The sequence below is a fragment of the Microcaecilia unicolor genome, chromosome 3, assembly GCF_901765095.1.
Source record: "Microcaecilia unicolor chromosome 3, aMicUni1.1, whole genome shotgun sequence".
NCBI lineage: Eukaryota > Metazoa > Chordata > Amphibia > Gymnophiona > Siphonopidae > Microcaecilia > Microcaecilia unicolor.
In genome coordinates, this window is record NC_044033.1 from 102,934,684 (window position 1) to 102,950,587 (window position 15,904).

The 15,904-nt window shown below is 43.0% G+C and overlaps 1 protein-coding gene across 2 annotated transcripts in view; it reads right to left on the reverse strand.

Moving 5' to 3' along the window:
- Window positions 1-15,904, reverse strand: part of XRN2 (5'-3' exoribonuclease 2) — a 363,942-nt gene that overhangs the window by 209,340 nt on the left and 138,698 nt on the right. For both annotated transcript variants that reach the window (XM_030196221.1, XM_030196223.1), the window contains exon 17: window positions 9,856-9,991. In XM_030196221.1, the coding sequence (XP_030052081.1) occupies window positions 9,856-9,991 (136 nt within the window). The remainder of the gene's footprint in view (window positions 1-9,855; window positions 9,992-15,904) is intronic.

The window sequence follows — 15,904 nt, forward strand, 5'->3', positions numbered from 1 at the left end:
CTCTGCCAAAAAGACCAAGAAAAAGTTCTTTTTTTCCCCCTCTTGTTTTGGTTCCTGCAATATGTCCCAGCAACAGTCAGGGTTCTGTCCCTGCTTGCAGGGTGGGAGAAAGATACAGAATGTTCCCATCAAGTATTTAATCTGTCTTTCTGCCCTGACCATAACCAGACTTATTGTAAGTTTTGTGGTCACGTCTCCACATGCTTGAAAGGAACACGTTAACTGACTGAGAAACCATTATGAAGTAGAAAAGAGGCTGCTGCTAGCCTATAAAGGTGAAGAGCTTCCTATGTGCAGAGCATATTCAAAAGAATGGACTAATGAGACAAAGCCAACATGGAATTAGTGAAGGGAAATTTTGCCTCACCAATGTATTACAATTCTTTGAAGGGGTGAACAAACGTGGATAAAGGTGAGCTGGTCAATATTGTGTATCTGGATTTTCAAAAGGCATTTCACAAAGTATCTCATGAAAGAATCCAGAGAAAACTGGAAAGTCATGGGATAGGACACACTGTCCTATTGCGGATTAAAAACTGGTTAAAAGACAGAAAACAGAGAGTAGGGTTAAAGGGTCAGCATTCTCAATGGAAAAGGGAAGATATTGGGGTTCCCCAGGGGTCTGTGTTGGGACCGCTGCTTTTTAACATATTTATACATGATCTAGAGATGGGAGTAACTAGTGAGGTAATTTTGCTGACAACACAAAGTTATTCAAAGCTGTTAAATCGCAAGAGGATTGTGAAAAATTACAAGAGGACCTTATGAGACTGGGCATCCAGATGAAAGATGACATTTAATGTGAGCAAGCGCAAAGTGAAAAATGTGGGAAAGAGGAACCCGAACTATAGATATGTAATGCAAGGTTCCATATTAGGAGTCACCGACAAGGAAAGGGATCTAGGGTCATCATTGATGAAGTTGAAACCCTCTGCTCAGTATGTGGCTGCAGCTAAGAAAGCAAATAGAATGTTAGGTATTATTAGGAAAGGAATGGAAAACAAAAATGAGGACATTATAATGCCTTTGTATTGCTCCATGGTGTGACCACACCTCAAATATTGTGTGCAATTCTGGTCATCGCATCTCAAAAAAGATACAGTGGAATTAGAAAAGGTACAGAGAAGGGCGACGAAAATGATAAAGGGGATGGGACGACTTCCCTATGAGGAAAGGCTAAAGCAGTTAGGGCTCTTCAGCTTGGAGAAGAGACAGCTGAGGGGAGATATAACAGAGGTCTATAAAAATAATGAGTGGAATGGAAGGGGTAGACGTGAATCGCTAGTTTACTCCTTCCAAAAATACTAGAACTAGGGGGCACGCAATGAAGCTACAAAGTAGTACATTTAAAACTAATCAGAGAAAATATTTCTTCACTCAACATGTAATTAAACTGTGGAATTCGTTGACAGAGAATGAAGTTAGTTTAGCGGGTTTAAAAAAGGTCTGGATATTCCGTTCATTCCAGAAGATCTTCTTCAGCTGATGTTACAACCACTTACATGCACTGCAAAGTCAAAAGCCCAGCTTCAAAGAAGCAGCACCGTAACTGTTAAAAGCAAGGCTCGATAAATCCCAGATGTCAGGTCATCATGGTTACTAGAAATCTGCTACTTTTTTTTTTTAGGGCCATGAAAAGGTGTTTCATTGCAGCCACTGCTGCAACTAAACAGGAGTTTTTTGTAACTCGTGAAAGCTAATCTTTCTTCCCTTACCTTTTCAGCTACTGCATTCGAGAAGCAGAGTGACCTTATTTTCCTCTTACGTAATTTTCTGACATAAAGGTTAGTCATCTTTAAAACAGCTCCTTTCAGTTTCACCCATTGCTGTTCTATTTCTTTCAGCTGTTCTCATCCAACCAACTCTTCCTTGAGAAATTCCCCCATCTCAGCAAAGTTAGATTTCAAGAGAAGTTAGTTCTCTTGAAATCTAGGACCGTCAATCTCGAATAAGTCCTCTTCCCCTTTGTCTTAATATTGAACCTTACCACTTGGTAATCACTAGATGCCAAATGATCTCCCACAGTAACATCGGAAACAATTTAATTTGTAAGCACGAGGTCTAAAATAGCTCCATTCCGCGTCGGTTCCATCACCACTGCTGAAACAATTCTTCCTGTAGAGAATCCAAGATCCCTTTGCTTCTAGTTGACCCCACAGAAGGGATGTCCCAATCAACGCCTGACATATTAAAGTCTCATATCAGTAGTACTTCCCCTTTCTTAGCTATCTTATTGATATCTTCTATTAAGTCTCTGTGCTTTTCTTCTGACTGTGAAGGTGACCTGTATATTACACCAATGTAAATACATTTTCCTTTTCCTCTTGCTAGTTTAACCTACAGCGATTCTTCTTTACCCCATAAGTCCTGCAGTTCTGTCACTTCGATATTATTCTTAACATATAATGCCATTCCTCCACCCTTTTTTACTACCCTGTTCTTCCTGAATAGATTACTACTACTACTACTACAAATCACATATCCAGTTATAAGTACATCCCAGTCATGGTTCTCCATGAACCACGTCTCCGTGACTGCCACTATATACAAGTCAGCTTCTACCATTTCAGCCTCTAGATCTAGGTATTTGTTTACCACACTACGGGCATTATAAGGCTCTCCACGTTACCCTGTTTCCCCTTTCTATTGGGGTATTTGATGTATTAGAGTGGAGGAGTAGCCTAGTGGTTAGTGCAGCGGACTTTGATCCTGGGGAACTGGGTTCGATTCCCACTGCAGCTCCTTGTGACTGTGGGCAAGTCACTTAACCCTCCATTGCCCCAGGTACAAAATAAGTACCTGTATATATGTAAACGCTTTGAATGTAGTTGCAAAATACCACAGAAAGGCGGTATATCAAGTCCCATTTCCCTTATCTTCCTGAGGATTGTTTATGACTTTGGGGCTTTTCTCACCCATCCCCAGCAAATTTAGTTTAAAGATCTTTTTAGTACTTCAGCCAGTCTGTATCTGAAGACATTACATCCCTTTCTTGAAAGATAAACACCATTGCCGCTCAGCAGCTCTTGGAAAATCATCCCATGGTGAAGGAAACCGAAGCGCTCGCTTCGGCACCATCCACGTAACCACACATTTAGCTCCAGGATGCGAGCTTCCCTCATTTGGTCTTTACCTTCGACAGGAAGAATCAATGAGACCACCACCTGCACACCCAGGTGCTTTACCTTCTGACCCAGAGCCATGAAGTCACGTTTGATATGTTCAGTAGGACACCTAGCAGAATCATTTGTGAGAAAGCAGTTTGGACTAGCTGTTGGGTAATCACCGACATTGTTTGCAGTGGCGAGTGATCAGAACAGATTCCCAGTGTTAACAATGGCAACAGCCATGGTGATGGACTTTGTCATTAATTCAACAGTGAAATTTTGAGTGGCTGGTGATAATTCATGGGCTTTTTTGAGAGCAATGCTAATATGAACATTTCTCAAATGTTCCTACCAATGAGGGTTGATGGCTTATGAAAGAACTGAATGGTGATTTTCAACATCATAAGAAACATCATATTGGAACTAGTGGAAATAAGTCATTTACAATATGTAATGATTGTTTCGTTTGTAGGTTGTATCAGAGGTTATCATATTACATTAGCATAGTCAGAGTAGGAGAATATTTAGTTTTGTACGTACAGGTTTTATATGCATTTGACATTTTCAAGTGTGAATAAAGATCTTTGATAACTGGAACTAGCAAGTTAAATAATTAGTCAAAAAATTATTAGTCATTATATAGCTAATCCTATAAAATAAAAAGCACCTCCAACGTTCTGAAGCTGACTCCGTGGCAGTGAAAGTTTGAAGGTTTCGTGCTGCCTCTAATGCTGTATCCATCTCCTGAATTGACATCACGCACTTCCGGGTTTGTCACGAACAGCACTGACCAACCACAGGATAGCAGCACCGGGTTCGTCACAAACAGCACTGACCAACCACAGGATAGCAGCACGAGGCACAACCTCAAAGTTTATAGCCTTCCCTTCGAGTTCGTTCCCTCAGAGTACAAGCCCTCGCGGAAAAAGGAAATGACGTCAGCAGGCGGGACTCAGAGGGAATGAAGTCGAAGGGAAGGCTACAGACGGGCAGGGCTTTCTAAGATGCGGCCACTTCGACAGAGGTAAACAGGGGAATGAGAAGAATCGCTGGGTGGCTGGAGGGGGAGCAGGGGAGCAAGGAGAATCGCTGGGTGGCTGGAGGGAGGGGCAGGGGAGATAGGACAATCGCTGGGTGGCTGGAGGGAGGGGCAGGGGAGATAGGAGAATCACTGGGTGGCTAAGGGGGGGCAGGGGAGAGAGAAGAATCACTGGGTGGATAAGGGAGGGCAAGGGAGAGAGGAGAATCACTGGGTGGATAAGGGAGGGCAAGGGAGAGAGGAGAATCACTGGGTGGCTGGAGGGGGGCAAGAGAAAAAGGAGAATCGCTGGGTGGCTGGAGGGGGGCAGGGGAGAGAGGAGAATCACTGGGTGGCTGGAGGGGGGGCAGGGGACAGAGGAGAATCACTGGGTGGCTGGAGGGGGAGCAGGGGACAGAGGAGACTCACTGGGTGGCTGGAGGGGGAGCAGGGGACAGAGGAGACTCACTGGGTGGCTGGAGGGGGAGCAGGGGACAGGAGAATCGCTGGGTGGCTGGAGGGGAGCAGAGGACAGAGGAGAATCGCTGGGTGGCTGGAGGGGGGCAGGGGAGAGAACAGCATCGGTGGGTGGCTGGAGGGGAGCAGGGGACAGAGGAGAATCGCTGAGTGGCTGGAGGGGGGACAGGGGAGAGAACAGCATCGGTGGGTGGCTGGAGGGAGGGCAAAGGAAAAAGGAGAATCGCTGGATGGCTGAAGGGGGGGCAGGGGAGAGAGGAGAATCGCTGGGTGGCTGGAGGGGAGGGCAGGGGACAGAGGAGACACACTCGCACCCAGCGGACTCACACTCTCTCTCTGTCACACATACACAGTCACTCTCTCCCCCTCTCACACACACTCTCTCAAACATACACACTCCGAGAAAAACCTTGCTAGCGCCCGTTTCATTTGTGTCAGAAATGGGCCTGTTTTACTAGTAAATACATATTTGTTAGGGATATCCTGAAAACCTAACATGTTTGCAGTCTTCAAGGGATGGGAGTGAACACCATTGCTCTAGATACACAAGCACTTCTCAGTACAGAAGGGATTAAAACAAACAGCACTAGTTTTCTTGCCTTTATAAGACAACCTCAATAACTTCAGCACACTGCCTTTACCAAACCTCACTAGTGCAAGAGGACACACACAGTAGGCTGTGCCTGGTCAACAAAAGCAACCACTAACTTTTTGACCATCTCCACCAGTCACAGCAGGAATCCCTCCAAAACAAATACACCATTCTGCCTGTAGGGAGTAGAGTACACTTTTTCTTCAACAATGCAAACAAATCATCATGTATTCCTGGGTTCTCAGTATAGTGAAGATGGGCTACTGCTTAAGATTCCTCAGTTTCCTGTCTTACTGACCTCTTCTTTGGCCCCATAAAGATCTGCTCTAGGAAGAAGACACTCTCCTTCTGCAATCAAATCCCATGGAGCCAGTTCTTCTCCAAGAAAGGAATAAGGCTTCTTTTCCAGGTACTTCTTAATCCCCTATTAGACAGAAAGCCTACTCCTATCCTGGACCTCAGGAACCTCAACTTTCTCTATAGGGAGAAGTTCAAAATAAAGAGAGACTCATCTATTCTTTTACACTTGAAAAAAAAAAAAAAAAGAATCTCTGGATACTTACACACATAGTCCAATCCACAATGTAGAAGATATCTAGTTCATTCTTCAGAAAGACCATCATCAGTATAATATCCTACCTTTTGATCTCTTATTGGCCCCAAGTGTTCATCAAGTGCCCTATAATTATAACCACATATCTGTGCAAACAGAGCAGACGATTGGCCTCTTGCGGCACCTTCAGAAAGCTTAGTTCAAGCCCTAAGAGAAGAAGCAATTCACCTCCTGCAAAGCCTACACTTCATCATCAGCTTTAAGAAATCAACCTTGCACCCAGTGACCACACTTTCCTTCACAGGAGCAATGATAGACATCATACGTGAAAGCTTCTCTGCCTCTAGACAGGCTGCAATGTCAAAGATTATTTGCAAAAACAGGTATTTATATTTAGATTTTACTGCTGCAGTACATGTGGTTCCATTTGAACATCTAAAAATGAGGCCTCCATGGGATCTCAACATCCAATGGAATCAGTAGATCTAGTCTCTTTCTTCGTCTTTTATTTTCACTACAAGTTATGATGCAGTGGTGGATATCCAAATACAATCTGACTACAGGAGCTCTCTTTGCACCACTAAAGTATCACTTAGTCCTAACAGATGCTTCCAACATCGAATGGGAAACACGTTTAAAACTCCCACCTCACTCGGGGAATCTGATCTCAGACCATCAATCATCTGGAGTACCAAGAAATATTTTACACTCTCCAAGACTTCATCTCTCTTCTCCAGACTTGATCGGTATTAAATCAGACAGATTGTTATGTTTTATATCAACAAAAGGAGGAGAATGGGATCCCTCCACCTGTGCCAAAAACAGCAAGGATTTGGGACTTTCCATTTCCAATCTCATCCAAAATCAAGATGTTTACCTACTCAGCATACAGACTTAGATAGCCAACAGGGTCTGTAGTTCTTCAATCATACAAGTGGTCCCTGAAATGAGAAGCTCTGCAATTCATCTTGCAGTAGATCCCTCAAGTAGATCTTTTCATCAGCAGCAAAGATACAAAACCACTTTTCTTTTGCTCAGTCTGCCAAGCCTTGTATCATCTAGCAAGAAATTCCCTAGCCATTCCTTGGGTTTGGCCTCTCTTCTATACTTATCCCTCCTATCTCGATCGTAGCAAAAATCAGCACAAATCCCAACAGAACACAGACTCTATAATATTTATAGCACCCTTAGTTTCATCAAAATTGATTCCTGATGCTCAACAAGCTTGCTGTTCTCCCTCTATTACTAATCATTTATATTGCATTACTAGACATATGCAATGCTGCACAAAAACATGTAAATGAAAGCTTCTGATCAAGACAGCTTACAATATTTAAGGACAGACAAAAAGGACAAACAGATTAGAGTTTCAGTTTCATTTATTATGGGAATGATCAAAACAATATGGGTATTAAATAAATCAGAGGTTAAGAATTAAAAGCAGCCTCAAAAGATGAACATTTAATCTATTTGAACAGTGCCAGAGACTAGCATGATGTACCAAACTCAGGTTTTTCATAATTTCACCACTGAGCTTTGTTTTCACATCGGAAGTCACAGACTGTTCAAAATATTGTGATAAAACCATCTACCAAATGTTCCTACTTTCAAGTGGAAGAGGTTTTTGGTCTGTGTTTCACAAATAGACATGATCCCATTTGCTGTCCTCCTAACACCATATTACATTATTTTTTTTAAAATCCACTTTATGGTCTAAGTCAGGGGTAGGCAACTCCGGTCCTCGAGAGCCGCAGGCAGGTCAGGTTTTCAGGATATCCACAATGAATATGCAGGAGATAGATTTGCAAGCACTGCCTCCATGGTATGCAAATCTATCTCCTGCATATTCATTGTGGATATCCTGAAAACCTGACCTGCCTGCAGCTCTCAAGGACCGGAGTTGCCTACCCCTGGTCTAAGTGTACAAAGTACATCTCAGCACTCTCTCAGCCTATCATACCCCAACTGATAGGCTTCCAGGTCCTCACTGTACTCAAAATTTCTCAGTTCATGAAAGGATTTCTTAATGTGAAATCAGTGTTACAGAAGTCTCCTGTACCTTGGGATCTTAACATTGTCTTTACATTTCTGATGAAGTTTCTGTTTGAGGCAATGTAATCTGTGCTTCATTCAAGCATTTATCAAAATCAATGCCGAGAAAACACATTGTTTGGTCCTCACCTCTCGTTTTAACAAACTCAGACCTCCTACACTAATCACTCCTGAGCTCGTCCTGCCAATTTCGGAGTCCCTAAAAATCATGGGAGTCATAATTGATAGATCTTTGACATTGGAGCAACAAGTAAACTCTGTAGTCAAACAAATGTTCTTCACTCTTTGGAAACTTAAGCGTATCCAGCCTTATTTCCCTAGAGAGGTATTCCGCTACCTAGTTCAGTCCCTAGTTATAAGTCGTCTCGATTACTGCAACAGTACCTATGGGGGATGCACATCCTCGCTACTAAAGAAATTGAAAACTGCTCAGAACACAGCAGCTCGACTCATCTTCGGCAAATCGAGATTTGAAAGTTCAAGCCCACTACGTGAGAGGTTGCATTGGCTTCCTGTGAAGGACCGTATCGTTTTCAAGATCTGCGCATCGGTGCACAAAATCATCTATGGAGACGCTCCTGCTTACATGGACACTCTCATTAACTTGCCGCCCAGGAACTCTCGCAAGTCAGCTCGCACGTATCCCAATCTCCACTATCCAGCTCTCAGTGGCCTCAAATATAAGACTGTCTATGCTTCCTCTTTTTCTTATCTTAGCACTCAATCCTGGAACGGACTGCCCCAAGTGGTCAAATTCACCCCAGATCACCCGACCTTTAAGAAGCGGCTCAAGACCTTCCTTTTCGGTAGAGCATATGCTGTGGGCCCTCCTGGTGTTACATCCCTCTGAGCCACGGCAGCCACATCGACAAATTGTCACCTTCCCCTCTCTCCCTCTCCCTCCTGTGATTCCTCTTTCCGTTCTCTGACGCTAATTCCTGTATTTTGTATTAATGTTGCTTAATAGACTATTATACGCCACATTGAGCCTGTCCATGGGTGGGAATAATGTGGGATATAAATGCCATAAATAAATAAATAATACCTGGAAGCCTTAATTACCTATGAGCCATACACTCAATTTCATTACAGCAAATTTGTCATTTAAACTCATCTTAAGTTCCTACCTAAAACAGTAAAACCTTTCCATATAAAATATACTCCATATATTTTGTTCACAAAACCTCAAAAATTCATACAAAAAGCTTTCACACTCTGAACAGTAAAAAGGCTACTATTTAGTACCTCAAAATAACTGAATTTATCAGAAATACTATACAGCTGTTTGTCTTCTTTGATCCCAATAGGTGGGCGTTCTGGTACCCAAGTGAACTTTGGCAAAGAGAGTACCATCGTACATCCAATTCTGTTACAAGCAGGTGCTCCTTGACCAGTAAAATCTCATCAGACTAGACTACCACAGCTACTGCGGTCCTCCACAAATCTGCTTCGCTGGATCCCTTATGCAAAGTAGTAACCTGATGTCATACTCTCATTTCTCACTATTACATGGTCCAATCCACCCCTTAGAGACGGAGCAGTTTTAGTTAGACTGTGCTAGCCAATCTGTCTATGTAAAAGTAGCAACTCTTGACAATCAGGCTGCTCCTACATATTGGACAACTGCAAACAAGTTCGGCAGCCCTGAGCTTGGGAATCACCCACTTGTGAACCTAACTTAATCCTGCCTGTTGAAGGAAAATGTTTTGTTTCTCATCTGTAACAGTTGTTTTCTATACATAGCAGGATCGATCAAGCACAAAACACTCTATCTTCTTGTGAGTTGCATTGTTTCTTCATCTATGGAACTGAGGAGACCAGAGAACACAGAAAATGCTGAGCATGATCATGACTTTACACTGTATTCTGAGCTCTGGGAGAGCTGCTCCACTCCAAAAACATGAGATGACATCATCCACTTAAGTGCCTAATCAATCCTGTCATCTATGGAAAACAATGAGTATAAGAGAGAACATACTTTCCTTGTACCACATCCTCCTCCCCCATCTCTTTAAAGGGAACCTAGTAATAATAAGAAAAGACACTGTTCACATACCTGGTAATAATATCGGAGGACCCAGCAGAGTCCTTCAACATAAGACTGTACAACTTTGAAGCGGAATTTCTCATCAGTTGCATCCACATCAAATTTGTTCTTGTAATAACGTTGTTTCCAACCTTCTTCCCACAGTCTACAAGAAGCAATAGTAAACAAATGATATCCACCATGACACACAAAAACTAGAGATTATGTGATGTACTAATGTACAGAATATGACAAATATTTTCCAAGGAAACTGCGCATTAAAAAAAGAAAACTGCTACAAAAATATTATGCTAATATTTTGTTCTCACATTATGGACTTTAGGATTCACAGTTTAACATCCACTGAGCCAAATGAAGGACCAAAATGCAATACATTAACTAACAGAAAAGTACCAGTAAATAATAAAATTACAAAAACTGCTTGAAATGATCTGTAAAAGAAGGTTTATAATCTGGTTGAAATTCAAACTGCAGTCTGTTAAAGCAGGTGCATAGCCCAAAGAGTGTGTGTCTGTGTGTGTGGAGTCCCAAGTCTCATGCCAGCAGAAGCCTTCCTCAAGCACTGTTTGCTGACACACTGTCTGCCCTGCTTCTCCATGGTATGCATGCTCGGTTTTAATGAAATTGAACATGCGTGAAGACTTGTGCATGCTCAATTTCACTAAAACCAAGCATGCGCTGGGGGGGGGGGGGGGGGGGGGAGCAGGTCTGGCAGAGACAAGGTTCAGGAGGCTGCCACCCAAACCAATCATCATAGTAACACCCTTAAGACCCTCTTCAGGCCCACTTCCAACCTGGCCTCTTCTTCTACAAGGTATCAGAGTAGAGGGCAAAGGAGCTCCGATTACTCTCCAAGACATAGGTATCCTCTGCCATCTTGGCCTTCCCAATTATGACGGGAATAATCTGGCTCTTGTCCTAGACAGCAGAAGGTCCAAACTAGCCAGTTCCACAGCCAAAAGTAGGTGTGGAATTTAGCTGCCTCTACAAGATGATAACCAATGTTCCAGTATCCATGCTACACAACCATCCTGTAGGAAGAAGGCTATGGTTTTTCACAGATGTCTGGCCCCCTATAACCGCCAAATCAGTGAGCTGCAAAAAATGTTTGGCAAATATACCATCTTCATTTATTCAAAATACGAAATGACCCACCAAGAGTATCGTGGTCAAGTTCTCAACATCAGGAAATACTTACCAAGGAGCTCTCTGCCCTCTTATTGGCAAATGCTGTCAAACCCATTCAACCGGGGGGACAAAGAGAAAGTCATTTTACACATGTACATCCTGATGGCAAACACAATGGGGTGGGGTGGGGGGGGGGGGGGGGGGGGGGAAGCGTCTCTCCTTAGACCTTTAGACCTAAGAGCTGTGAGCAATTTCTAGTAACAAAAAAGTTCAGAAGTTTTTGTCTATGCATTTGGCTGTTTTGTCTTTTGGGACTACTTATCAACTTAGGTTTTCTTGTAAATTTTATGTTTCTTATCAAACTACTCAGTATGTGTTTTTTGAGCTCTCACAGCTTCAACTATGTCTTCAGGGTAAAGGGGTGTACACACTGTTGTTCAGACTTCCTCTTAGTTTCCCATTAGGGCCTGTTTAAAGATTATTAGGGGATTTTTTTCCTCCTGTGTTTCTTTTATTATTCCCTTGAACTCCATCTTCCTATGGACTTTGTATGACACCTTCCCCTTATTTGTGGGCTATATATGAAGATTTATGTTTCTTAAAGTTTGATAAATTATTTCCTTTAGGGCCCTGTTTACTAAGATGCGCTAGTATTTTTAGCACAACTACACTTAGCACGTGCGCTAACCATGTAGGCGCCTATAGGGATATTGTAGGCACGTACATGGTTAACGTGCATTAAAAACTTTAACGCGCCTATAACACTGTTTAGTAAACAGGGGCTTTAGTTTTTATTTCATATTTCTGCATTTGCATTATTGAAATGTAATTAAAAATACAAATAAAAATAAGAATCTGGCCAATGTACTTGGCTAAATGGCAGATGATGTTTAATGTGAGCAAGTGCAAGGTGCAAGGTGATGCATGTGGGAAAAAAGAACCCGAATTATAGCTACGTCATGCAAGGTTCCACGTTGGGAGTTACGGACCAAGAAAGGGATCTGGGTGTCGTCGTCGATAACACACTGAAACCTTCTGCTCAGTGTGCTGCTGCGGCTAAGAAAGCGAATAGAATGTTGGGTATTATCAGGAAAGGTATGGAAAACAGGTGTGAGGATGTTATAATGCCGTTGTATCGCTCCATGGTGCGACCGCACCTTGAGTATTGTGTTCAATTCTGGTCGCCGCATCTCAAGAAAGATATAGTAGAATTGGAAAAGGTGCAGCGAAGGGCGACTAAAATGATAGTGGGGATGGGACGACTTCCCTATGAAGAAAGACTAAGGAGGCTAGGGCTATACAGCTTGGAGAAGAGACGGCTGAGGGGAGACATGATAGAGGTATATAAAATAATGAGTGGAGTGGAACAGGTGGATGTGAAGCGTCTGTTCACGCTTTCCAAAAATACTAGGACTAGGGGGGGGCATGCGATGAAACTACAGTGTAGTAAATTTAAAACAAATCGGAGAAAATTTTTCTTCACCCAACGTGTAATTAAACTCTGGAATTCGTTGCCGGAGAAAGTGGTGAAGGCGGTTAGCTTAGCAGAGTTTAAAAAGGGGTTGGACGGTTTCCTAAAGGACAAGTCCATAAACCACTACTAAACGGACTTGGAAAACTCCAAAATTCCAGGAATAACATGTATAGAATGTTTGTACGTTTGGGAAGCTTGCCAGGTGCCCTTGGCCTGGATTGGCCGCTGTCGTGGACAGGATGCTGGGCTCGATGGACCCTTGGTCTTTTCCCAGTATGGCATTACTTATGTACTTATGTAGTAATGGGATGTAAATATATTAACAGATGTCCATATTGGAGTCCTGCACATTGCTTCCATGGAGGGCTACTGACACTGCCATAGTTCTGATGATCTGAGCTGTGAAATGACTCAAGAGTTGAGCCTGCTTGGACATGAGTGAAGGAAATGTCTCCTACCCAGTCAAATAGTGTGCATTTGTCCAAAGCACCCCCTTCCTGTTAGTGTCAAAAGAATCAAAAAGTTGATTTTCTAAGAACTTTAGTTTGCTCCAAATAGAAGGCCAAACTTCTCTTACAGTCCAATGTGTGCAGTGTGCTTTCACATTTATGGATCTGTAACCTGGGAGAAAAAAATGTTGGCAGACAACAGACTGATTAAGATGGGATTCCAACACTACCTTGGGATGACTATGCAGAGCAACCCGGTTTTTGTAGAACTTGGTGTAGAATAGATTAATTCCTAGAGCTTGCTCATTCTGCTTGCTAAGATTATCGCCGTCAAAAACAGGACCTTCCAGGTCAGGTGCTTCAGTTCACAGGTATCAAGTAGCTTGAAGGGAATTTATTAGCTTGGTTAATATGATGAGCCCCCATGACATTGTGAGAGACTTGATGGGAAGCTTTAGCAAAAGTAAGCCCTGCATAAAGGAACAACGAAATGCTCTACAGAGATGAGCTTATCTTCTACATGATGGTGATAAGCACCAGTTGCACTAAGGTATACTACTACTACTACTACTTAACATTTCTAGAGCGCTACTAGGGTTACGCAGCGCTGTACAATTTAACAAAGAGAGACAGTCCCTGCTCAAAGAGCTTACAATCTAATAGACAAGTGAACGGTCGGTCCGATAGGGGCAGTCAAATTGGGGCATTCTGGATTCACTGAACGGTAAGGGTTAGGTGCCGAACGCAGCATTGAAGAGGTGGGCTTTAAGCAAAGACTTGAAGACGGGCAGGGAGGGGGCTTGGCGTAAGGGTTCAGGAAGGTTGTTCCAAGCATAGGGTGAGGCGAGGCAGAATGAGCGGAGCCTGGAGTTGGCGGTGGTGGAGAAGGGTATACCTTAATGGAATTGGTTTTCATACCCAATTCAGATGTAGAAGGCATTCAAGCAGTTTTTGTGTGGGACAGGAAAAAGGGTCTATGGCCTTCTCACTGCACCAGTCAACCTGCATTTAAAACTGTAAGACTTTCTAGTGGAAGTCACTATCATCTATTAAAAGCTGTCGGGCAAATTCAGGAACGATATGGTGTGATGAGGAGCTTGAGTGGAGGGGGTTTGAGAGGAATAATAACCCAACAAACAAAAATATCTAGCAATACTTGCAATTGTTGTTGTCTGAACCTAAATAAGCACATATCTTAAAACAATTAAGTAAGTAGGAAGAAAAAGCTTCAGATAACTCAGTGACTTCAGTTTCTTTCATGTCATTGGCTAAAAAACGTCCACATTAAAATTATCAATCAAACTTAACATGAAAAGGTAGTAAAGCACTTATCTTATTGAGAACTTCTCTATGCTCACAGAAGGATTCACAAAGTCCCACCAATGATGGCCAGTATTTCACAAATGGCTGCTTCAGTAAATAAGGATCGAAGACTGAACTGCGCTTTCACTCTCCGTCCAACTGTTAGTGTTAATAAAGTTAGCCCACAGTCATTTGCTCAGGGGTTCATTTAGGGGTAGGCAAGACCCAGGAGCACATATTAGCCCAGTTTTACTGGCTGGGAGTGCATAAACAGGTACAGTTATATTGCCAGTTATGCCTGACTTGCCAGTTAAGTAGTTCTGCACAGGTCTGACCTGCCCCTCTGGTGCCCTTTCCATCATTGACACCACATCCAAAAAAGTGGCCATGGATTTCAAGGGACAATTGGAACAAAGTGCATGAGGCAACAAGTATATTCTAGTGATACTGAATTGAATGACCCTTTATCTGGAAGCCACAACTTTAGAAAACATGAAAACTGACACGGTGGTGAAATGCCCTGTGGGTGGTCTTTTCAAGAATGGGAATACCCACAGAGATCCTCATAGTCAATGAAACAAGTTTGTGCCTTGACAAAGGTAGAGACACTTCGGACCTTGATGTACCATCCCAAAACTGAAAGCCTGGACAACCACTTCAAGAAAAAAAATTAAGCACATATTGAAGTTTGTCGCAGAAGATGGGAAGAACTGGGGGCACCCTACTCTCCTACATATTGTTTGCTATCCAGGAAGCACCCCAGAGTTCAATTGGATTTTCTCCATTTGAGTTATTGTGGAAAGTGACTCCAAGGAATCCTGGATGTTATCGGAGAAAATCTGGGAGAAGGAACCCAGTCCAGGCTAGAACCTAGTAAAATGTGTATTGCAAATGGATGAATGAATGAAAAAGGCAGGGGAGGTTGCAGAGCTCAGCCTGGAGAAGATCCAAGCAGAACAAACCCAAGCATGTAATTGTGTAGCAGTCCAAAGGATCTTCAGTCTGTAGATTGAGTTTTAGTACTCCGCTCCTTCTAAGATCAAATTGCTATGCAAATGGAAAAAGCCCTGTCAAGCTATTGAGAAAATAGGACCTGTAAGCTACAAGTTTGCCCAGCCTGATAAGACGGAAGAAGGCAAAAATTTTCCACATCAATTTGCTGAAGAAATGGACTCTTATGATCATGGTGCTGGTCCATAGAGATGACTTTTGGCCTGAGATCCCATCACAATCCTAACCTCTGTATATCCCATCTGGAGATCAGCTCCTGGCTGTACAGAAAACAGATTTAGAGCAACAGAATAGAGATGTATTCTCCAGCCTCCCTAGCCGAACACATCTCATGTGCCATGATATTTTCACAGACCAGGGGTGGTTGACAGAGGCCTTATCAAATTCTGGAGGCTCAACAACAAACTGTGGTCAATGAAGTGGAAGAGATGCTTGAACTTGATGTTATAGAAAAATCTACCACTAACTGGTCATTCTCCATTGTACTGGTTCCTAAACCAGATGGATGCAGGTGGTTCTCTATTGACAGCGAATGATACATACCTGTAGCAGGTGTTCTCTGAGGACAGCAGGCTGATTGTTCTCACGACTGGATTGACGTCCACGGCAGCCCCCTCCAACCGGAAGAAAACTTTGCGGGAGGTCCAGCACGCAGGGCACGCCCACCGCGCATGCACTGCCGTCTTCCCGCCCG